This window comes from Gymnodraco acuticeps, unplaced genomic scaffold, assembly GCF_902827175.1.
Source record: "Gymnodraco acuticeps unplaced genomic scaffold, fGymAcu1.1, whole genome shotgun sequence".
NCBI lineage: Eukaryota > Metazoa > Chordata > Actinopteri > Perciformes > Bathydraconidae > Gymnodraco > Gymnodraco acuticeps.
The window spans coordinates 29,281-50,460 of record NW_022992109.1 but is presented as its reverse complement, the minus strand read 5'-3'; the positions used below and the strand labels follow the sequence as shown (position 1 = coordinate 50,460).

The following is a 21,180-nucleotide window of genomic DNA, read 5'->3' as shown; positions in this document are numbered from 1 at the left end:
TCTCAAAATCTATTTAAAACTCATAACAAACAAACAAAATGTCCAAAGTTGTCCTGAAATTAACTTATTAAATAAACAAAACGAAAAATATAGCCATACTTATGCAAACATTGAATCTGGACTCGTCGTGGGTGTGTCAGTGACCGCGGGGTCACGAGCGTGATGATGAATCATATTTTTTTAAGGAAATCGTTTTTATTTTTTATTATAATTACTGTGAAATGTATTATGTTTTCGTCACTATTACAACAAATACACACTTGCAACTGATAACACTGGCAATGATTTTATATTTATTAGACTTTAAAAAAAGATCATGCTCCAAATAAGTGGGGGTACGGCGTACCCCCGCGTCCAAGCCCCAGGGCCTTCGATCAAGGATGTAGAATACCTTGGTTGAAGGATATTCTACCAAGAGACCCAGAACAAGATCTGATTGGTTGCTTTCTTTTCTAACACAAAACCACTGAAATGCGTAGAGCATGGTCCGAGAAGGACAAACAAATCAACGTAACACTGTAATATTACAGATCAACAACACAGATAGCATTCTCATTTATTCATTTTATATACATTTTATTTATATAATTAAATCGATTTTGTGTTTTATCTGAGTGTTCCAGGGTATTCTCTGAATACCTTGAAGGCCCTGACGGTTCGCCACTGGTATTTGGATGCTTTACTTGAGTAAAAGTACCAATACATTCATGTTAAAATACTCCATTGCAAGTATAAGTAGTCATACAGCAGAAGAATGGCCTCCATGTGTGATATATTATTATGGCATTTTGTTTGTATATATTGTTTCATAAAGTAGCATTTTACTGTAGTGGGCAAACAATGACTGACTTTTTGTCATTTGTCATGTGCAATTGTACTTAGGGACATTTACAGTGTTATAGCAAAGTGTAGAAAGAGAAAGAGACGTAAAAACCAACAGATAAAAGGCATTCACGTAGTATCTAAAAAAAATTGAAATAAAAACATTTACAGGAGTAAACGTTCAGGGAAATTAAGTAAGTGTATTATAAAATAAAAGAAGTGTACCATTGCAGAATGAGGTGTGGTAGCGGCTAGATTACGATAGTGAAATAAAATAATGTATTTACATAACATACAGATTCTTGTTGGAAATGTGAATATTTCTGGATGTCTTTGAGTATTTTCCTGACACTAATGGCTGCTGTGTTGTGTTGCAGGTGAACCAGGAGAACGTGGTGAAGGTGGGCCACAGACAGGTCGTCAACATGATCCGACACGGGACGAACCGGCTGCTCATCAAGGTGGTGACCGTCAGCCGGAACCTGGACCCCGACGACACGGCACGCAAAAAAGGTACAAAAAAACACTTAAGTCTCAGATATTAAAGGTCACCTAATATGCAAAATCCACTTCTCCATGTCTCTTCTACATCAACATGTGTCCCCTCTTCTTCATGTCTCTTCTACATCAACATGTTTCTCCTCTTCTCCATGTCTCTTCTACATCAACATGTGTCCCCTCTTCTCCATGTCTCTTCTACATCAACATGTGTCCCCTCTTCTTCATGTCTCTTCTACATCAACATGTGTCCCCTCTTCTCCATGTCTCTTCTACATCAACATGTGTTCCCCTCTTCTCATGTCTCTTCTACATCAACATGTGTCCCCTCTTCTCCATGTCTCTTCTACATCAACATGTGTCCCCTCTTCTCCATGTCTCTTCTACATCAACATGTGTCCCCTCTTCCTCATGTCTCTTCTACCTCAACATGTGTCCCCTCTTTCTCATGTCTCTTCTACATCAACATGTGTCCCCTCTTCTTCATGTCTCTTCTACATCAACATGTGTCCCCTCTTCTTCATGTCTCTTCTACATCAACATGTGTCCCCTCTTCTTCATGTCTCTTCTACATCAACATGTGTCCCCTCTTCTTCATGTCTCTTCTACATCAACATGTGTCCCCTCTTCTCATGTCTCTTCTACATCAACATGTGTCCCCTCTTCTTCATGTCTCTTCTACATCAACATGTGTCCCCCTCTTCTCTCATGTCTCTTCTACATCAACATGTGTACCCTCTTCTTCATGTCTCTTCTACATCAACATGTGTCCCCTCTTCTTCATGTCTCTTCTACATCAACATGTGTCCCCTCTTCTCCATGTCTCTTCTACATCAACATGTGTCCCCTCTTCTTCATGTCTCTTCTACATCAACATGTGTCCCCTCTTCTCCATGTCTCTTCTACATCAACATGTGTCCCCTCTTCTTCATGTCTCTTCTACATCAACATGTGTCCCCTCTTCTTCATGTCTCTTCTTACATCACATGTGTCCCCTCTTCTTCATGTCTCTTCTACATCAACATGTGTCCCCTCTGTGTAAAGAGACTCTGAAAGTTTCAGGAACAAAGATTCTCTCTCTTTTTGTCCTAATCCATTTCTATAAAAACCTGTCTGAAAATGAGCTGATCAGATTTTGGCCACTTTATGATGTCATAACAGGGCTGAAAACAGAGGGGGATTATGGGTAATGCTGCAATGATCTGTTTGGTGTTTTAGCCAATCAGAGACATGTTCTGTATATATCTGAGACCTGTAATATATTGATGACAAACAGCATAATAGGGGACCTTTAAAGTACTGACTGATGTTCAGTGTGCAGCAGAGGTGGACGAAGTAATCAGACTTCTTACTTAAGTAAAAGCAGCATTGCCAAATTATAAAAATAATCTGTTACTGTCACTACATAAACAATCTTTAAGTGAAAGTAAACAAAACTATTGGCATTCGGGACATACAGTAGGGGGTCAGAAGATTTATAAATGGTGTTCGACATATACAATTGTAGACAATGTCAGATTGAGGTCAGAGTAGATAATAACCAAGAATTGAAAAACAACACTGTCTCTTTATTTAAATGACATTTTAAATATACTGATCAGTGCATGCATGTTTTTTTTAAAGCTTTGAACAACGCATATTTATTTATTCAATATTTACATTGTATTACATCTTTTTTGTATTGTGCAGATCAGCCCTTTCCTAAACCGTCTTCTTTGTTCGTTAGCATTTCTTAGAACAAACCATAAATCTTTTTCCTTTTACTTCTGAAAAAGTATTGTCCCCAGTGTCAATGAATAACATATACATAAAGTACAAACAGCAATAGTACTTGTTGTGTTTAAAAGCCAAAAGTAACTTACAATTCTACCCGTGGTATACGCTCAGTATATCACGGCTAAGAACCAATCAGATTGCTTGATTTGACATGTCCGTTTTATAATTAAGCAATAGCTCACGACAGGCCGTGGTATATGCTCATTATATCACAGCTAAGGGGCGTGGTTCGGCCCGACGCGAAGCGATTTGCGAAGCGATTGATTTGACTTGTCCGTTTTAATGTATGTTAACACAATAATCATCACAGCTGGTAATGATGGGGCTTTAATTTAACTTTATGTATTAGTTGTTTAATATTGTGTATGAGCTAATAATCTGAATCTGTGAATAGCTGTTGGATAAATGTAGTGGAGTAAAAAGTAGCATAAAATGAAACTGCAGTACTTTTTTACATGTACCACTGTGTGCAGCACATTGTCCTCCAATTCAAAATCATACATGTATTCAATAATAATGAGGGGCACTTTGCATGTTGTTAATATTGTGTAAATCCTGCTTATCTGTGACAGTTATATTAAAACAGACTGCAGTGTGCACGCTGACTAATGATGAGTTACGTAATGTTTCCCTCAGAGGCAGCGAGAAGGCAGACTCCATGTTCACATGCAAACAACAAAAATAACACAACGTGCATGTTTCATAAAGCTGCGGGGTGTTTGAGTCAGCTGTGTGATTATGGCTCGATATACACTTAACACAAAAAGTAAGGAAATGTGTGTTGAGTAGATTATTTCTATGTTGTAACAATGCTTTTCGGCTATAATGCAGAGGAGATTTGTCACATTTTTCATGGGCGCAACCCTCATACTCAGCTCTGCTGCTCATCCCACAAATGCTTGTTCCTCGCAAACGTGGTACCATTGGGAAGGTAAGAAAACAGGCTTTCCAACGGTATAAGATTTATTGCCAAGAAGCATTGTTACCATAAAGAAATACTCTACCAAACACAAATGTCCTTACTTTTTGTGTTAAGTTTAATATCAGAAATAAACCAGAATCAGAAATCCTTTAATGTCCCGCAATTGGTAAATATAAATGATTACAACAGCAGAAGTATAGTGCAGATAAAGTAAAGAGAAAAGACCTACCTTTTACAGTAACTATTAACTAAGTATGCACACGTTAATAATGATAGAAAACGTAGAAAATGAAATAGCAGATAGGTCGTAAAAAGTAGCAGTATATATATTTTTTAAAGTGACTGTATAAAATTTAAAATGTAGCTGGTGCCGATTGTAAATAATCATAATACATTTTATTTAACAGCGCCTTTCACGACACCCAAGGACACCATCAAATTTAGTAAAAAGGTTTTAAAGGAATTGTGATGTACATTAAAGGGGACCTATCATGCAAAATGCACTTTGTGATGTCTTGTATACATAACTATGTGTCCCCGGTGTGTCAGGAAACTCACGCAGCGTCAGAAAACAAAACCCTCTCTCTTTTCCTCCGTACACAAATCTCTAAAAACGGGAGAACAACGGAGCTGATCCAGATTTGCATCCGATATGACGTAATATCTGAAATGTGGACCCACGGCCCAATCAGAAACGTTGCTATCAGAAACAATGCCCGACTGTTTTGGACGTAATATGGTCGGTGTTTACATTAGCATCGCTAACACTCAGAGCTAACCTGTACTGGAGAGCATGTGTGTGAAGAAGCAGGAAATAAAAAGGAACTCACCTTGTGGTATAACCGGCAAGAGAGAAAGCCTTTGAGCTCCATACTGTTTCAGAGAGAATCCTTGATAATCCATGATATGGCGTTTCATCACGTCAGCATTTAGTTAGACAGTAGCTGCCGGGTCCCGCATGAGCTCAGACCCCTCCTTTTTAATTAAAGCTTTATCCCAAAATCAGTACTTTTGAAACAGAGGGATATGAGGCATGGCTAGAATGGGTGATCTGTTTGGTATTTTGAGCAAAACACTTCATAGACATGTTTGTATATATTTGTATATATCTGAGACCTATGCTATTGCCTAAACATAGCATGATAGGTGACCTTTAAGATAAGATATACTTTATTGATCACAGAAGCAAATAATGTGAAAATAAAGAGTAGAAAATAACCAAACAGAAAATATTATATATATATATGTTGACTAAATATACAAATCTGTAGATTATCTGTCAAATAAACACAATGAAGGCGCGAATAACGTTTAAAAGTAGGATATTATTTATAAATAATAATATTTTTATTAATTAAAACAGCAATTAGTAATCATCCCTCCTGAACTCGGTCGATGAGAAGATGTGGCGCCACTTGATGTCTTTATTAAACAAATGTACATGTATTTATTTTATGACATTTTCTCCATCAGCGCCCCCCCCCTCCGAAAAGAGCCCCCACCACAGCGCTGTCCATGCGCTCCAAGTCGATGACCTCTGAACTCGAGGAACTAGGTAAGAACTTCCTGTTGTTATTTACATGTTTACTCACACTGTCCTGAATCTGTGCCTAACAGCCTCTGTGTGTGTGCTCCTCTCTTCTGATTGGCTAATCTCCTCTCAGTGGATAAAGGTAAGCAGTTAATTCTGCATAACCTTATTTAATCCATTTCCCTTAACTGCATCCTCCAGCCGCTGAATGAAGCTTTTGTTCAGGCTAATGCAATCTAGCTTTCCATCATTTGATTACTTTTTGCTTTGGTTTGCCTCTTAATAAAGAAGTGAACTGATTTTTCCTCGTGCCCTTCTGCCATCATGCTATCAAAGTAGAGCTTCAACGATGTCGATTCGCTGCTTTTAGCTAAAAACCAGACATTTAAAGAGGCCCTATTCCGCTGATGTTCAGGTGTATATCAGTATGTAGTGTCTCTACTTTAAAGAGTCCTCTCCTGCTGATGTTCAGGTGTATATCAGTATGTAGTGTATGTCTCTACTTTAAAGAGTCCTCTCCTGCTGATGTTCAGGTGTATATCAGTATGTAGTGTCTCTACTTTAAAGAGTCCTATCCTGCTGATGTTCAGGTGTATATCAGTATGTAGTGTCTCTACTTTAAAGAGTCCTCTCCTGCTGATGTTCAGGTGTATATCAGTATGTAGTGTCTCTACTTTAAAGAGTCCTCCTCCTGCTGATGTTCAGGTGTATATCAGTATGTAGTGTCTCTACTTTAAAGAGTCCTCTCCTGCTGATGTTCAGGTGTATATCAGTATGTAGTGTCTCTACTTTAAAGAGTCCTCTCCGGCTGATGTTCAGGTGTATATCAGTATGTAGTGTCTCTACTTTAAAGAGTCCTCTCCTGCTGATGTTCAGGTGTATATCAGTATGTAGTGTCTCTACTTTAAAGAGTCCTCTCCTGCTGATGTTCAGGTGTATATCAGTATGTAGTGTCTCTACTTTAAAGAGTCCCTCTCCTGCTGATGTTCAGGTGTATATCAGTATGTAGTGTCTCTACTTTAAAGAGTCCTATCCTGCTGATGTTCAGGTGTATATCAGTATGTAGTGTCTCTACTTTAAAGAGTCCTCTCCGGCTGATGTTCAGGTGTATATCAGTATGTAGTGTCTCTACTTTAAAGAGTCCTCTCCTGCTGATGTTCAGGTGTATATCAGTATGTAGTGTCTCTACTTTAAAGAGTCCTCTCCTGCTGATGTTCAGGTGTATATCAGTATGTAGTGTCCTCTACTTTAAAGAGTCCTATCCTGCTGATGTTCAGGTGTATATCAGTATGTAGTGTCTCTACTTTAAAGAGTCCTATCCTGCTGATGTTCAGGTGTATATCAGTATGTAGTGTCTCTACTTTTAAAGAGTCCTCTCCGGCTGATGTTCAGGTGTATATCAGTATGTAGTGTCTCTACTTTAAAGAGTCCTCTCCTGCTGATGTTCAGGTGTATATCAGTATGTAGTGTCTCTACTTTAAAGAGTCCTCTCCTGCTGATGTTCAGGTGTATATCAGTATGTAGTGTCTCTACTTTAAAGAGTCCTCTCCTGCTGATCTTCAGGTGTATATCAGTATGTAGTGTCTCTACTTTAAAGAGTCCTCTCCTGATGATGTTCAGGTGTATATCAGTATGTAGTGTCTCCACTTTAAAGAGTCCTCTCCTGCTGATGTTCAGGTGTATATCAGTATGTAGTGTCTCTACTTTAAAGAGTCCTCTCCTGCTGATGTTCAGGTGTATATCAGTATGTAGTGTCTCCACTTTAAAGAGTCCTCTCCTGCTGATGTTCAGGTGTATATCAGTATGTAGTGTCTCTACTTTAAAGAGTCCTCTCCTGCTGATGTTCAGGTGTATATCAGTATGTAGTGTCTCTACTGTGACATGTCTCCATGCTTTAATTTTCAAAAAGCTCTCTCTCTCACCTCTTTTCACCCTCTGTCTGAAACCAGAGCCCAGTCTGCTCTGATTGGTTAGCTGGCCGGCTCTGTTGTGATTGGTCAACTGCTTGTCCTGCCCCTTAGCCTATCATACAATGTGTTGGCGCGCTAGCTAGTATTCCATAGTGATGTCACTGTGTTTTGGTACTTTTGAATGTCAGTCTTTGCAGACCATTCACATGCACTAAAACCTATGTAACACTCTACAGCAGGGGGGTCAAACTCAAATACACAGTGGGCCAAAATTAAAAAATGGGTATTAGTCGAGTGCCGGACTGGTTCAATGTTTATTGCAGAACTTATGGAAATGAAGTTATTGCACATATTAAACCTGGAACTAACAAAGCTTCAATGATTGCCTATAAAAACAACATTAAACATTAAATAATCAGTTGCATTCATTTCTTATGGCTCTATCTGCAGCTTCTCCAGAGTCATTTCTTATGATTACATTTTTCAAAAGCTTCAAAAAAACTATTTCCCTCAAAGAACAAACCAAGCATGCCCTGTTGTCTCAAGAGAAAAGTGCAGAAGGAAACATCCATTAAACTCAGTGTGCTGCTCTGTGATGCTAGTTCAGATACTTGGCATCTCATCTTGGGTGCAAGGTCATCAATGTTTGGGCTCAGGCTCTGAGCTGAGGAAACCCTCAAGTTGAGTGAAGGTGTGCGTGCAATATACCGGCGGGCCAGATCTAATAGTAATTAGAAATTATCCTGCGGGCCGAAATTAAATCCACCACGGGCCTGATTTGGCCCCCGGGCCTTGAGTTTGACACATGTGCTCTACAGGAAAGGGAAAACCCCAAAAAGCCGAATAGGGCTTCTTTAAAGACATCACCTTGGACTTAAATTGCAATGGTCTTCTTTAACGATTTTGTGACATTTTATACACCCAACAAATATAATCTAGAAAATAACCTTCAGATGATTAGATAATGAAAATAATATTTGTTAGTTGTAAGACCCCAAAATCTACAGTATATGGTGTCACTGCAGCTTCAGGGAGGAATTATTTGTATACGTTTTGATGTGTGTGTGTGTGTGTGTGTGTGTGTGTGTGTGTGTGTGTGTGTGTGTGTGTGTGTGTGTGTGTGTGTGTGTGTGTGTGTGTGTGCGTGTGCGTGTGCGTGTGTGCGTGTGCGCGTGCGCGCGTGCGTGAGGTGAGTCCCACTTCACAGGATCCTCTGTGTGTTGCTTTTAAAGTGGTGTGTCATCTTAATAGCTTCTGACAGACGGGTCAGTCAGCGATTCTGAGACACATGAGAAAAAAGGACAGGAGGCCACATCTGTACAGAGAGGGGAAGGAAGGAAAGGAGGGTAGGAAGGAAAGGAGGGAAGACGACGTGAGATAGAAATAAGGGAACCAAGGTTTACCAGAGGCAGTTGTTAACCCTAGTGTCTTCCTATCAACTTGTGTCTTCCTGGTTTGACTATTTAAAAAGCATTTCGTATAAATAATCACCCAAATCTATGTTACACCTTTTAAGGCAACTTTATTCTTACGTATTACCACAAGTTTAACTCTTCTTTCTGAAATGTATGGTCAATAAACCTAATTTACACAAATTCTAACCTACTTTCTGAGTTAAAAAAGGAAACAATTATTTGACAAAATTGACCCCAGAAGACCTCAGATGCTATACATTTGAATAAAAGCCAAAACATAATGAAAGTGATCATACTTCTGGTGGAAGAGCGTAGTATACTAGAAAATATACAAAAAATATACAAAAATACATTTGGGGAAGTGTCAAATTTGACCCGAGGACAACAGGAAGGTTTACCAAAAGTAGTAAGAATAACAAAGGAGAACAATTCATTTTGACTCTCTTTAGTGACCATGTGCTCCAGCTGTTGGACTCATTCTGCCACTCTGACCATCCTGCGACAATAATAACATTTCTTATTTTGGAGTTAAGCATTTTTACAGTTTTGGACCGCTGTTAGTACAAAAAGACAGTTTAAATATGTCGATAGTATACGATCATTAGTAATACCAGGCGTGTCAAAGGTGTAGGAAGGGAGATGAGAGAGCAGTTGTTTCTCTAAAGCTGCCTATTCAACACATCTGCATGTCATTCAAGTGCATTTAGATAGATAGAAAATACACTGACTGAATACTTTTTCAAATATTAAAGATGCCCTGTTCTGCTTTTTGGGGTTTCCCGTTTCCTGCAAAGGCTAAAATCCGTTCCTGGAGTTTCTCTCTGACATCACTATTTAACACTGGTGCTTCTATTGGCTATCGCTTCAACATATACGTGATAGGCTAAGGGGCGGGACATCTCTAAAGCCCCTGTCACACTGTCCCAAAATGTACACACGATGGACACACGAATATTGAATTGTGAATTTCGCACGAAGATGGCCCCGAACCACACACGAAGGCAACATTTACATTACATGTAAGACATACAACTGCAACGAAAGTACCAAAAACAATTATGTTACAGTACTATGATACTGTACTGATATCTTCAGACTTTGTTCTTTACTTTATCGGTCTTTATATGTAGAATATATTACGTTTTCTCCGTCATGTTGTTGTTTCCATAGCAACAACAACTTCCTGTCAACTCGCCTTCAAAATAATATATTATATCCTTTTCAGTTTCACAGAACACAAATTGGGTTATTTACATAATATGTTTACATGATTTTGTTGTGCAATAAAACAACCCGATGGACACACGATAAAGGCTGTGATAATTCGGCTGTGATCGTAGCAACATCGGGCCATTCGTGAGGGCATCTTAAGCCTTCGTATGACCGCCGGTGGAGTTTCTCAGGCTCCGGCAGCAACTTCGTGAGCGGTGGCAAAATCTTTGGCATGCCAAAAAATTGCCGAAGGACCTTGCGAAGGTTCATGTTCGTGTTGAATTCGTGTGTCAATTTTGCCCTTCGTAAGGCCATCGTGAGGGCATCTTGTTATCATCGGTGCCATCGGGCATTCGCCCCGATCAGAGTGAGGGCAAATGCCCGATGATAACACGAAGATGACACGATTTGACAAGATGCCCTCACGAGTGCCTTACGAAGTTGCCGCTCACGAAGTTGCTGCCGGAGCCTGAGAAACTCCACCGGCGGTCATACGATGGCTTAAGATGCCCTCACGAATGGCCCGATGTTGCTACGATCACAGCCGAATTTGAACATTCCCTTTATCGTGTGTCCATCGGGTGTCAATTTCGGGACAGTGTGACAGGGGCTTAAATGGTTGACCAATCCCAACAGAGCCGGCCAGCTAACCAATCAGAGCAGACTGGGCTCTGGTTTCGGACAGAGGGTGAAAAGAGGCAGTATGAGAAGAATAAAGTGCTTTTTAACATCAAAGCATGGAGACATGTAGAGACACTACATACTGATATACACCTGAACATCAGCAGGAGAGGACTCTTTAAAGTAGAGACACTACATACTGATATACACCTGAACATCAGCAGGAGAGGACTCTTTAAAGTAGAGGCACTACATACTGATATACACCTGAACATCAGCAGGAGAGGACTCTTTAAAGTAGAGACACTACATACTGATATACACCTGAACATCAGCAGGAGAGGACTCTTTAAAGTAGAGACACTACATACTGATATACACCTGAACATCAGCAGGAGAGGACTCTTTAAAGTAGAGACACTACATACTGATATACACCTGAACATCAGTAGGAGAGGACTCTTTAAAGTAGAGACACTACATACTGATATACACCTGAACATCAGCAGGAGAGGACTCTTTAAAGTAGAGACACTACATACTGATATACACCTGAACATCAGCAGGAGAGGACTCTTTAAAGTAGAGACACTACATACTGATATACACCTGAACATCAGCAGGAGAGAACTCTTTAAAGTAGAGACACTACATACTGATATACACCTGAACATCAGCAGGAGAGGACTCTTTAAAGTAGAGACACTACATACTGATATACACCTGAAGATTTGGGCTCCTCAAAACAAAGCTGGCATATCGTTGTTCATTTTGTGAAAAGGGAGGAATCTGTTTTGCTGCTTTTAAGATTTAGAAATATGTTTCTGTCGCCCTCTAAGCCACTCTAAGGAAAAAGAAAGGTGGTAAGTGTCTGTAGGCATGTTTACGATATCTCCCAATATTTATAATTATAGATTTATGTCACACGCCTTCCTCCCTTCACTTATCCTATCAACTGTTCTAATTAATTATTAAAAATATGTTGATAAGAATTTGATGTGTCTGACTTTCAATCCCAATGTTGTTTGCATGATGTATAATGTGTCACTACTGATGTCTTCATGGTGTTATAAATGTTGTTGTTGCATGGGTTATTGTTGTTTTACGTCGAGTACAAATATGTTTAATCTCCTCTGCTCCTTCACAATCACAGATTATTTTGACACACTTTTTAAAAAAAACGATTTGTTCGCAGCAACACATGTTTGGAAGAATATCAAGCTTTAATCACAATGAATCATAACAACAGACCCCTAACGAGAATTACAAACACTTAACGTGCGTGTGTGTGTGTGTGTGTGTGTGTGTGTGTGTGTGTGTGTGTGTGTGTGTGTGTGTGTGTGTGTGTGTGTGTGTGTGTGTGTGTGTGTGTGTGTGTGTGTGTGTGTGGTGTGTGTGAGGAGGTTTATTCCAGGCAATGTCTCACTCACAGATAGGTTTCCAGGGCAACAGTGTAGCAGCAATCCAATTGGGAGAGCGAGGAAATGTGCATTTTTTGTCCTGTTATGTGTGTGTGTGTTTCTGTGTTTTGGCGTAACTGTCTTTAAGGTCATTGACGCTCCTTTCCTCCCCCTTTCCTCCCCTCCCCACTCCTCTCCTCTGTGAGTAGATATGCAGAAGAAGAGGATTGTTTTCCAAGTCACTCTAAGTAATCTCCCCCCCACTAATGCATGGAAGCTTTTCCACATCCTAGACACAGCTAACCCATGAGGTCACACAGAAAGAGGCTAGCAGGGCTAGCATGTAGCTTCTCTGAGCTAAAACCTTTTGGGTGGACTCTAACTACGGTGGGCGACAAGCGCAAACGTGCTGCAACGGCCACCAAGACACTTCTAATAGGAGAAACATGCTGCAGTTTCAGAAACGATGCAAATAAAAACACACAAATATGCAACATCCAAACAAAGAAACATCTTCACCAACTTGGCAACACATGCGCCAATAGAGCAGCGTTCTGTATTTGTAGTGTTTGTGTGCAGAGCTTTTAGTAAACGCTGTGCATTTTTTTCAGGTTGATGAAGATATTTTTGTATTTGCATGTGTTTTGGCACCTTTGTGTTTTAATAATTCCATCAGTTTGTGATACTGCAGCACGTTTCTCCTAACGGATGTATGTTGGCCGTTGTAAGGGAAACTTCTGCAGCAATGGAGAGTCAGGGCTCAGAGAGACACGAGGAGCGTTGGAGCTTTGATGTCAAACACTGGTAGTTTATTACAAGTCAACGGCCGGAGAATTCATATCACAAGTCACAGCAGCAAAAGGTTCTGACTGCACGGGTGGGTTGTCATGTCAATTCTGCCCAGCCTCTCTCTCTATAGACCTTTTAACTAGTTCAGAGAGTTAATCAGCATATTGGGGATGGGCGTAAATCATGGCGTAAACACATCTGCAGGCACAGGAGACGTCTCTCCCATCTCTGGAGCTTAGAAGCTAGCTGACACGATGGGCTCGTAAGAACTCAGATGCTCGATTCCGTTGCTTTGTAATATTCTTTATTTTCAAGAATACAAAGCTTTCCAATAAACTTCTAGGATCTACTAGGACTCTCCAAGAATCTCTAGGTTCTATTAGGTAGTGCAAAAACAGGTCTATGGTATACAGGCATGGACATGACGAAAAGACAAGACGAACCAACACCAGACAAAGGGAGAGGAGGACTAAATATACACTTTAGGTAATGGGACACAGGTGGACACAATCAGGGGCGGGAATAACAATCAGCCTAGCAGGTGCCAGGAAGTGCCGACACCTGGAGAGAGAGAGAGTAGAGCAATTAACATCAACAGACAGATAGACAAAACACTAAACCCTTACACTAGCGTTCTCACACTCGCAAACCCTCCCTATGCCCTGTAGTTCAAGCTGTAAACCCTAGTATCAACATACGACTGCATTATCACATTCCTTGCGGAAGATAAGGAGCAGGGCTGATCGTAAATGTAAACACACAGTAAATGTTAAATATCTTAGGAGTAAGGAAGAATTATTATTTGACACTTAGGAAGAGAGAAGACATATTCTCTAACAGCCGTCATAATGTGTTTGCACCTGTCGGCCACCGTACACTTCTATTTGACCGCATCATCACACCAGAGGGAAGTTCACTGCTGCCAAATGTGCTGTTTTCCCACGTTGCAGGCGCGAAATATAAAGAAATACAACTGGGAAAGATAAAGGCAAACTTGACAGAGCTCATTCTCATTTTCACATTTAATGAGGGAACGACCCTGAGAGTCGGATGATGCTGCTGAGTCGGCTGTTTGGAAAGAGCTTGCACGGCTTGCAAGGCTTGACACACCCGAGACATTTCATCAAAGTCCTCCTGCCCTTTTTTTTTTTTCAGTCTCATCTGCAGGGACGGGTCACTGTGAATGACAAGCTTGCGTTTGGCTTTACAAGTTCAATCCTGCCCTTGTCTTTTGTTTTTTTGTTGCTCATTAATTACGGCTCACTTTGTATCTTACAGACAAAGTTGAAGAGATGACGCACGCCCAGAAGACGTCGCCTGTCGATATGAAGATCGCCACCATCAAACCACGGCCATCCAGTCGCTGTTTGGTGACAGCAGCTGATATCAATGTAGGTGATCAAAGCGCAGGTGACATCAAAAAATACTTGACATAACTTCGTTTCACTGATTTGTATTGGCATTTTAAAGCATTGTATTTGAAAAAACGAATGGGAACGCCAGCATTCGTTAAAACGTCCGAAATATTTTTGGTTTTTAGGTTTTGCAGCTAAATAAGGTTGTTTTGCCTTCGTCTGAAAAGGATTTGGCGCTAAAAGAATAATAGAAACGCCTTTTGAACATTTAAATAACTTGTCTGATCAGAAATTATTATTAATGTTGTGTGAAGGCTGTCTTTTTACGATCAGCATGAAACAGGGACAACGAAGGTCAAACAAAGTCCTTCTTGGGAAAATAAATGTTTGTGAATCTATTTTGACTTCAGTTTGTTCTACAGCTACAGTAAGTTTTTACTAACAAATATATCCGAAACTTGTGTTTGTGTCCACACCCAGCAGATATATAATAAAGAATGTGTATTTATTGGTACATCATTAACAATATTCTTGTTTGCAGTCATTATATCATGACCGCCAGGGAGTAGCAGTGGCGCCACCCACTGTGCCGGGGGCTTTCCTGGGGCTACCTGAGAAGAGCACTTTGAAAAAGCAGAAGTCCATAGGTATGATGTGTTTACAGTAAATGTGTGTGTGAAGGCGTGTGAGTGTTAGCGTTGTGAAGCTCATGTCCAGCGCTTTTAGCATGTCCTAATATTCTATTAATGCTCAGAGGGCTCGCTCTGTGTGCTCAAGCAATATGCAAGTTAATTATAGATAAATTAGAAGGATCCAGTCAGCAAAGTGTGCTTTCAGGAGATGATATACGAGGTCGTTAAACGTATGCTGAAACCTCATTCTCACTGCTGAACCAAAGGGACGCCGTGCAGCCTAATGTTACTCACAGCGCTTTTTCATTTCAATGCCATCATTATTGTAACAAAAGATTAGGATATTTTTGTGTTGAAATTGCCCTGAAAGCACTTTTAGCATGTTCTTGTTTGAAGGCACCGGTGTGTCAACTAAATCGTGTGTGTCACTTATAGAGTGGTGCGGTGACGCGTCCTAAAACCTGGAAGTAAGCTTCTTCCGGTTCCCTCGACAAAAATACTTTTATAATTTTCTAATCATAAATCTAATCGATAGATTTATGATCTTCCGGGTTTTAGGACGCGTCACTGCACCACTCTATTGACTAAGTGACAACGAATTAAACTGAATGTAGCTTTGTCCAAGCCTTTTTTTGTCTATTAAATGAAATAATTCGATATTTTAATTGACTCAGCTACCTTAAGTAATCCACTTCTGCTCTTCTGTATAGATTTGAAATCAAATTGGCCTTCAATATAAATGTTTGTCTAAATCTCACGTGGTGGTTTTGGGTAAATGCCAAAAGTAAATTCCTGCTTGCTGCAGAAAACATTTTATATTCAGCTACTCTTTATTTATCTTGTCTGATAAAACTCAGGAAAAGATTAAGAAAGAGCTGCCATCAATAAATGAGACATTGACTGCGTCAAACAAAGGCCATGCTGGAAATAAAACATATGGATGTCACCCCCAGGTCCTCACATATTTTTTCCTTCTGCTCTATTTCTCCAAGGTACATCGGAGGACGACAAACATGGATTCCTCACGCCTCCCTTACTCAAGTTTGCCCGCAGCCTCTCCATGCCCGACACCTCAGAGGACATCCCTCCTCCCCCAGCCATTTCACCCCCTTCTCCACCTGACTTCAACTCTGGTCCAACACCCAAGAGCTACGGCACCATACGACCCAGCTTCACCCAGAACTCAGCCAATGTGGTGAAGACCATTAGCCGAACAAACGACGCCGGTACGTTACGGCGCGGCTATTACCGGCAGAGCTCTGAGCAGTTTGACTCGCGCATTCGAGGGCGCGCTCCAGTCCCGGAGAACCCTTACTCCGAGGTGGGCAATAGGAACCTGTACGTGCCAGCCAAACCAGCTCGAAGGAAGGGCATGCTTGTAAAACAGCACAACGTTGAGGATAGTCCGGAGAAAAAGAGTCACATGTCATCAAATCCATCGGGCGCGGTTTCCATGCCTACTACGCCTGTAGAACGAACTTGCTCCTCCATTCCCATCCCTACCATCATCATCAAGGAGCCCTCCACCAGCAGCAGTGGCAAGAGCAGCCAGGGTAGCAGTATGGAGATCGAGCCCACCACCCCCGAACACCCTCCTCTCATGCCTGTTGGTGGTTTGCGTCCCGAAGACCCGTCTTTAGGCAACCCCTTTGCAGCAGCTATTGCTGGGGCAGTAAGGGACCGGGAGAAGAGGCTAGAGGCAAAAAAGCACTCAATCGCCTTCCAGTCAATAGATATTGGGGATGATGACTTCGGTAGTCCTACACCGACCCCTCGTCTTCGCCATTCGAAGTCCATCGATGAAGGCATGTTTAGTGATGAGAGGCTTCGAAGGATATTGGGTCCCCCTGCACAGCTTGGTCGTCCTGTCGGGGGAGGTAGTGGCAACATGACAGATTTCAACACTCCTGAGCCCACAGTGGTTAGGGAGCCTCTAAACACCAGAACAGGCCAGTGTCCCAACCTGGACAGTCCCGTTAGTCTCCCATCCACACCTCCTAAGAGCCACTACAGGTCAAACGGGACTTACCTCCATCCTGTTACAGGCAAACCCCTGGATCCTAATTCCCCTCTTGCTTTGGCCCTGGCAGCTCGTGACCGGGCGATGAAGGAGCAACAGAACCATCCTCAGAATCAGCCAACAAATCCTCCTCAGGTTCAGCAAGCGCCCAAACACGAAGCCCAGTCCCTCCCAAGTCAGCCAAGCCACAAACCAGACCTCAATCAACCGCTGTTTATTGACACCAAACTACGCTCGGGGATCGAGACAAGTTTTGCCGCAATCTCATCAGCAACCATGGGGCGGCCTAGTCGAGGCGGTCTGCGGAGACAAATGACGGAGCAGAAGTATGAGTCTGATGGGGCACAGGAAGAACGAAAGCATCAGGCAGTTGAGGAGAGGAAAAGTGCGCCAGCGGATGTGTCGGATTTATCACAGCAGTTAACTGGACTGTTGATGGTCCACACCAGCAACGAAGCAAGCAACAAGGGAAACAACCAAGAGGTGGAGGGGCAGGACAGCAACAGGCCATCGGAGCTGAAGGACCCCAACCAACCGGATCCTCACAACGCTTCGTCACTGTCCCCCAATCCCCAACCAACCTCATTGAGGAGGAGCATGCCCTTGAATGAGTCCATTGACGAACCAGTAAAACTGCCCTTCCGCATCCCACCACCTCCTCTCGCATCAGTTGACATCGATGAGGAATTTGAATTCTCGGATCCCCTCCCACCACCACTGGAGTTTGCCAACAGTATCGACATTCCTGATGATCAGGCGAGTGCCATTGCAGAGATGATTCAGCAACAGAGACGAAATGGGGGTCCTATTTTACCACCATACCACCCTCACGCCCCGCCACCTGTCATTGAGCAACACAAACGGGTTGCAAACAACATGCCACCCTCATATCCTCCCCCTCCACCGGATTTGGAGTCAGGGGTGGGTGACTCGGGCATCGAGGAGGTAGACAGCCGCAGTAGCGGGGATCCTCAGCACATGGAGACAACCAGCACCGTTTCCAGCATCTCCACCCTGTCGTCAGAGGGGGGCTTCTGCGACAGCGCTCTGGAGAGCCTCTACGCCACCGCAGACGGACACGCCTTCCTGGTGGACCGGCCCCCTGTGCCCCCCAAACCCAAGGGCAAGTCTGTCATCAACAGAACATCGCTTTATCATGACGCTCTTATTGAAGAGCCCCCGGAGTCCTATGGATCCCCGCCTCAGGATCCTCCCCCTCCTCCTTCATCCTCTGAACCTCCTAGGACTCCTACTCAAAGGACATCCAAGCTGTGGGGCGATCAGCCGCCAGATCTGCACAGTCCCCCATCAACACCAGACTCCAAGAACACCGTCATCACCGAGCTGAGCTCCATCCTGCAGCAAATGAATCGCGACAGGCCAGCCAAGCCAGGAGAAAGCCTCGACTCCCCCACAGGGACCAGGGGGGGCTTCGGAACAAGGTATGTATAAAATAGGTCTTTAAAATCTCCAACTTCTTCCTTTCTAAATTGCATTTATATTGATAATGCCTCGTATATCTGCCCCAAATCTTCCTTAATCTTTTACTTGAATTCATAATTCATTTTACCTTACAGTCAAAGTGGTGGCAATGCCAAATAAAGGCTTTGCAATTAGTAGCATTTTCTTCTATGGTGTCATAGAATATAAACTGTTGTGTCAAGGCGGACTTGACTAGTTATTGATGCTATATTTGTAATTGTGTGCACAGTGAACCTGATGTTTAAGTGCTCCTTTAGATTAATTTCCGAGATGCCAGGGGTGTCATTACAGTGTTGGTTGAGATATACAATAACACATGTTCTCTCTTACTTCTTGACTGATCGAGCTATTCAGATAGTAAGGGTTTTATTTCCTTTGGATTATTGATAATTATCACAAAGGGACTACAAGCGGATCCACTGCATGCTCATCATTGATTATACTTATGAGTTTGTTCTTGTGTAATGTTGATAATAGCTTTGTGAGTTGTGTTTGAAGTACATATTAAGATGCAGGGATGTGAAGGGTTTATAGTATCAACTCAAGGATGAGGCTAATGTTTGTTGTGGCTCACACTCTATGTTAATGTATCTATATTACATTACATGTCACTTGTTAGACGCTTTTATCCAAAGCGACTTACATACTCAATACTGTAGGCAATCCCCACAGGAGCAATTTGGGGTGAAGTGTCTCAGGGACACAACGACATGCTGACTGCAGTGGGGTTTGAACCTGTGACCCTCCTGATCCGAATACCAACTCACAACCCACTGCACCACACGCCTCCCCTATATCCTGCATAAATCAAAGATACAAGGTTGAAAGTTGTCATAGCTTTCCATAAGTCTCTGTGCAAACATTATGATGATTTATAAACCTAGCAATCTTACTGCTATAGCAAGACATTGAGAATCTGTGATGTCACTTCACCTACTTTTGTTTGTCAAGCAAGTTCCTTCATTTACCTCCCTGTAAAATCACTAATCTGTTCACTTCGGCAACAACTACAAGCTACTAAATGCAGTCAACCACGGTAATAATTTCTTCTTCTGTTCAAACTGGACATTGAACGTAATTTCCAAACCCACAGCTGGGAATTGTCAGTCGTGTTTTTTGCTCACAGGAAATACTTAGAGGTTTAGGTGAGGGCTGCCGCCATTGGTAGAGCGTGCAGAATGCAGACTTTACTCTGTCATGTAGTTGTTGCTGGATATATTTGGTCATAAACAATAACGTTTGTGGCTTAAACTTGTCTGATGGTCTTGGCGCCTGTCCTTTACGACAGAAAGTTTGTGATTCTTGTTGGCTTTCAAATTAGACGAGAACAAGTTGTTGTTTTTTATTCCTTGGACTGTTTTGCACTAGCAACACGATAGAAACGTTGTTAACACGCCAAATCTCTCAAAGTGAATCGTCTTGACAACAAGCCGATCTATTCACACATGCTCTATCACACATTGCACATTGACTTGATTGAGTCAATGCTGTTGGATTCTTGAATTTGAGGGATTTTTGCCTCAAAAGTCCTTGAAAAACATTGATTTTTTTTAAGGAGGCGATGCAACCACTAGAAGTGTGTGCCAGACATTATTACAGAGACTTTGTTTTCTGAAGCTGTTAGTGTAGAGTCTGTTTGAGGTTTGGAAACAGACTCAAATTGGCACTGTCACCTACAGCTCCTCTGGGTGATGTTAAAACATTTTTTAAGTTTGCAATCCACGTGTAAAAGTTACATTTGTAAGGTCTGTGTTTCATGGAGTTACATTGACACCCTATATTACAAACTCTTAAAAATGAAGATCTAATAAGAAGAGTTACTCTCGTGAGTTAAATGCTCTGTTAATAAAGTAGGACATCATTCATTCATATCATCCTTTGGCTTTTATTGACGTGTATATGCGATTTTTCTAGAGCCAATTATTGGATGAAGCACAAGGGTTTAGGGTTAGGGTTAAAAAAAGGAATACATACCAAAGTGAAAGCAGTTTACTTAGGTAGGTTAAGGAGACGGTACATTCTGTTCAGCAAGATTGATTTCCTGCAACCCCATGTTTTAAAGAAGTTCAAGCTAGGGCTGCTCAATTAATCGTATTTTAATCGCGATTACGATTATGGCTTGCAACGATTACGAAAACAACGTAATCGAAATAAAACGATTATTTTTCATTATTATTATTACTTTTTTCTTTTTAATATATTTTTTTTTTTTGGTTTTTCTGTTGAATTAGACTTAAAGTTCAGGGTAATCAACTGTTCAAAACTTACTGTTCACATTTTTTTTCTCCAATAAATGGATGTTTTCAAAGTCAATGAATAATCGCATTTAATAATCGCAATTACAATTATTGACCCAAATAATCGAGATTATGATTTTTGCCATAATCGAGCAGCCCTAATGAGAGGCGAAGTCCCTCCCCTTCCGGGGGATCTCCATGGGACCTTATTTCGGAAAAGGTATGTATTGAAGTCAATGGAGAGAGAAAGATTATCTTTTGATCCCGTTTGAATTGTTCCACGAATTACACATATGATGTTTGTCAATTTAAAAGATAATTTAGCAAGTCAAAAAAATAAAAATGTGCCGTAAAACTGTGAAGTAACACTTTTTTTGTGTGAAGCGCTCAATGACCTACATCTCTGGTCTCGCATACGTCACCAACACCAAGATGGCCGTCACGTTAGCACATTTTACCTCTTTCTTTCAGAACGAAGTGAAAAGTATTAAAAGAGGTGAAAATCACTACAAGTCTGGGCACGTTGAGAGCTACATACACACAAGGGGAGTTAGTCGG

At 41.5% G+C, this 21,180-nt stretch overlaps 1 protein-coding gene across 1 annotated transcript in view; it reads left to right on the top strand.

The window, feature by feature from the left end:
• Nucleotides 1-1,199: 1,199 nt before the first annotated feature.
• shank2b (SH3 and multiple ankyrin repeat domains 2b) overlaps nt 1,200-21,180 on the top strand; it is a gene marked incomplete at its 5' end in the record, with an annotated part of 36,029 nt that continues 16,048 nt past the window's right edge. Inside the window, 8 exon segments of the mRNA XM_034203044.1 lie at nt 1,200-1,335; nt 5,493-5,573; nt 5,683-5,691; nt 11,547-11,570; nt 12,317-12,355; nt 14,175-14,287; nt 14,793-14,898; nt 15,876-18,345. Coding sequence (XP_034058935.1) covers nt 1,200-1,335; nt 5,493-5,573; nt 5,683-5,691; nt 11,547-11,570; nt 12,317-12,355; nt 14,175-14,287; nt 14,793-14,898; nt 15,876-18,345 — 2,978 coding nt within the window.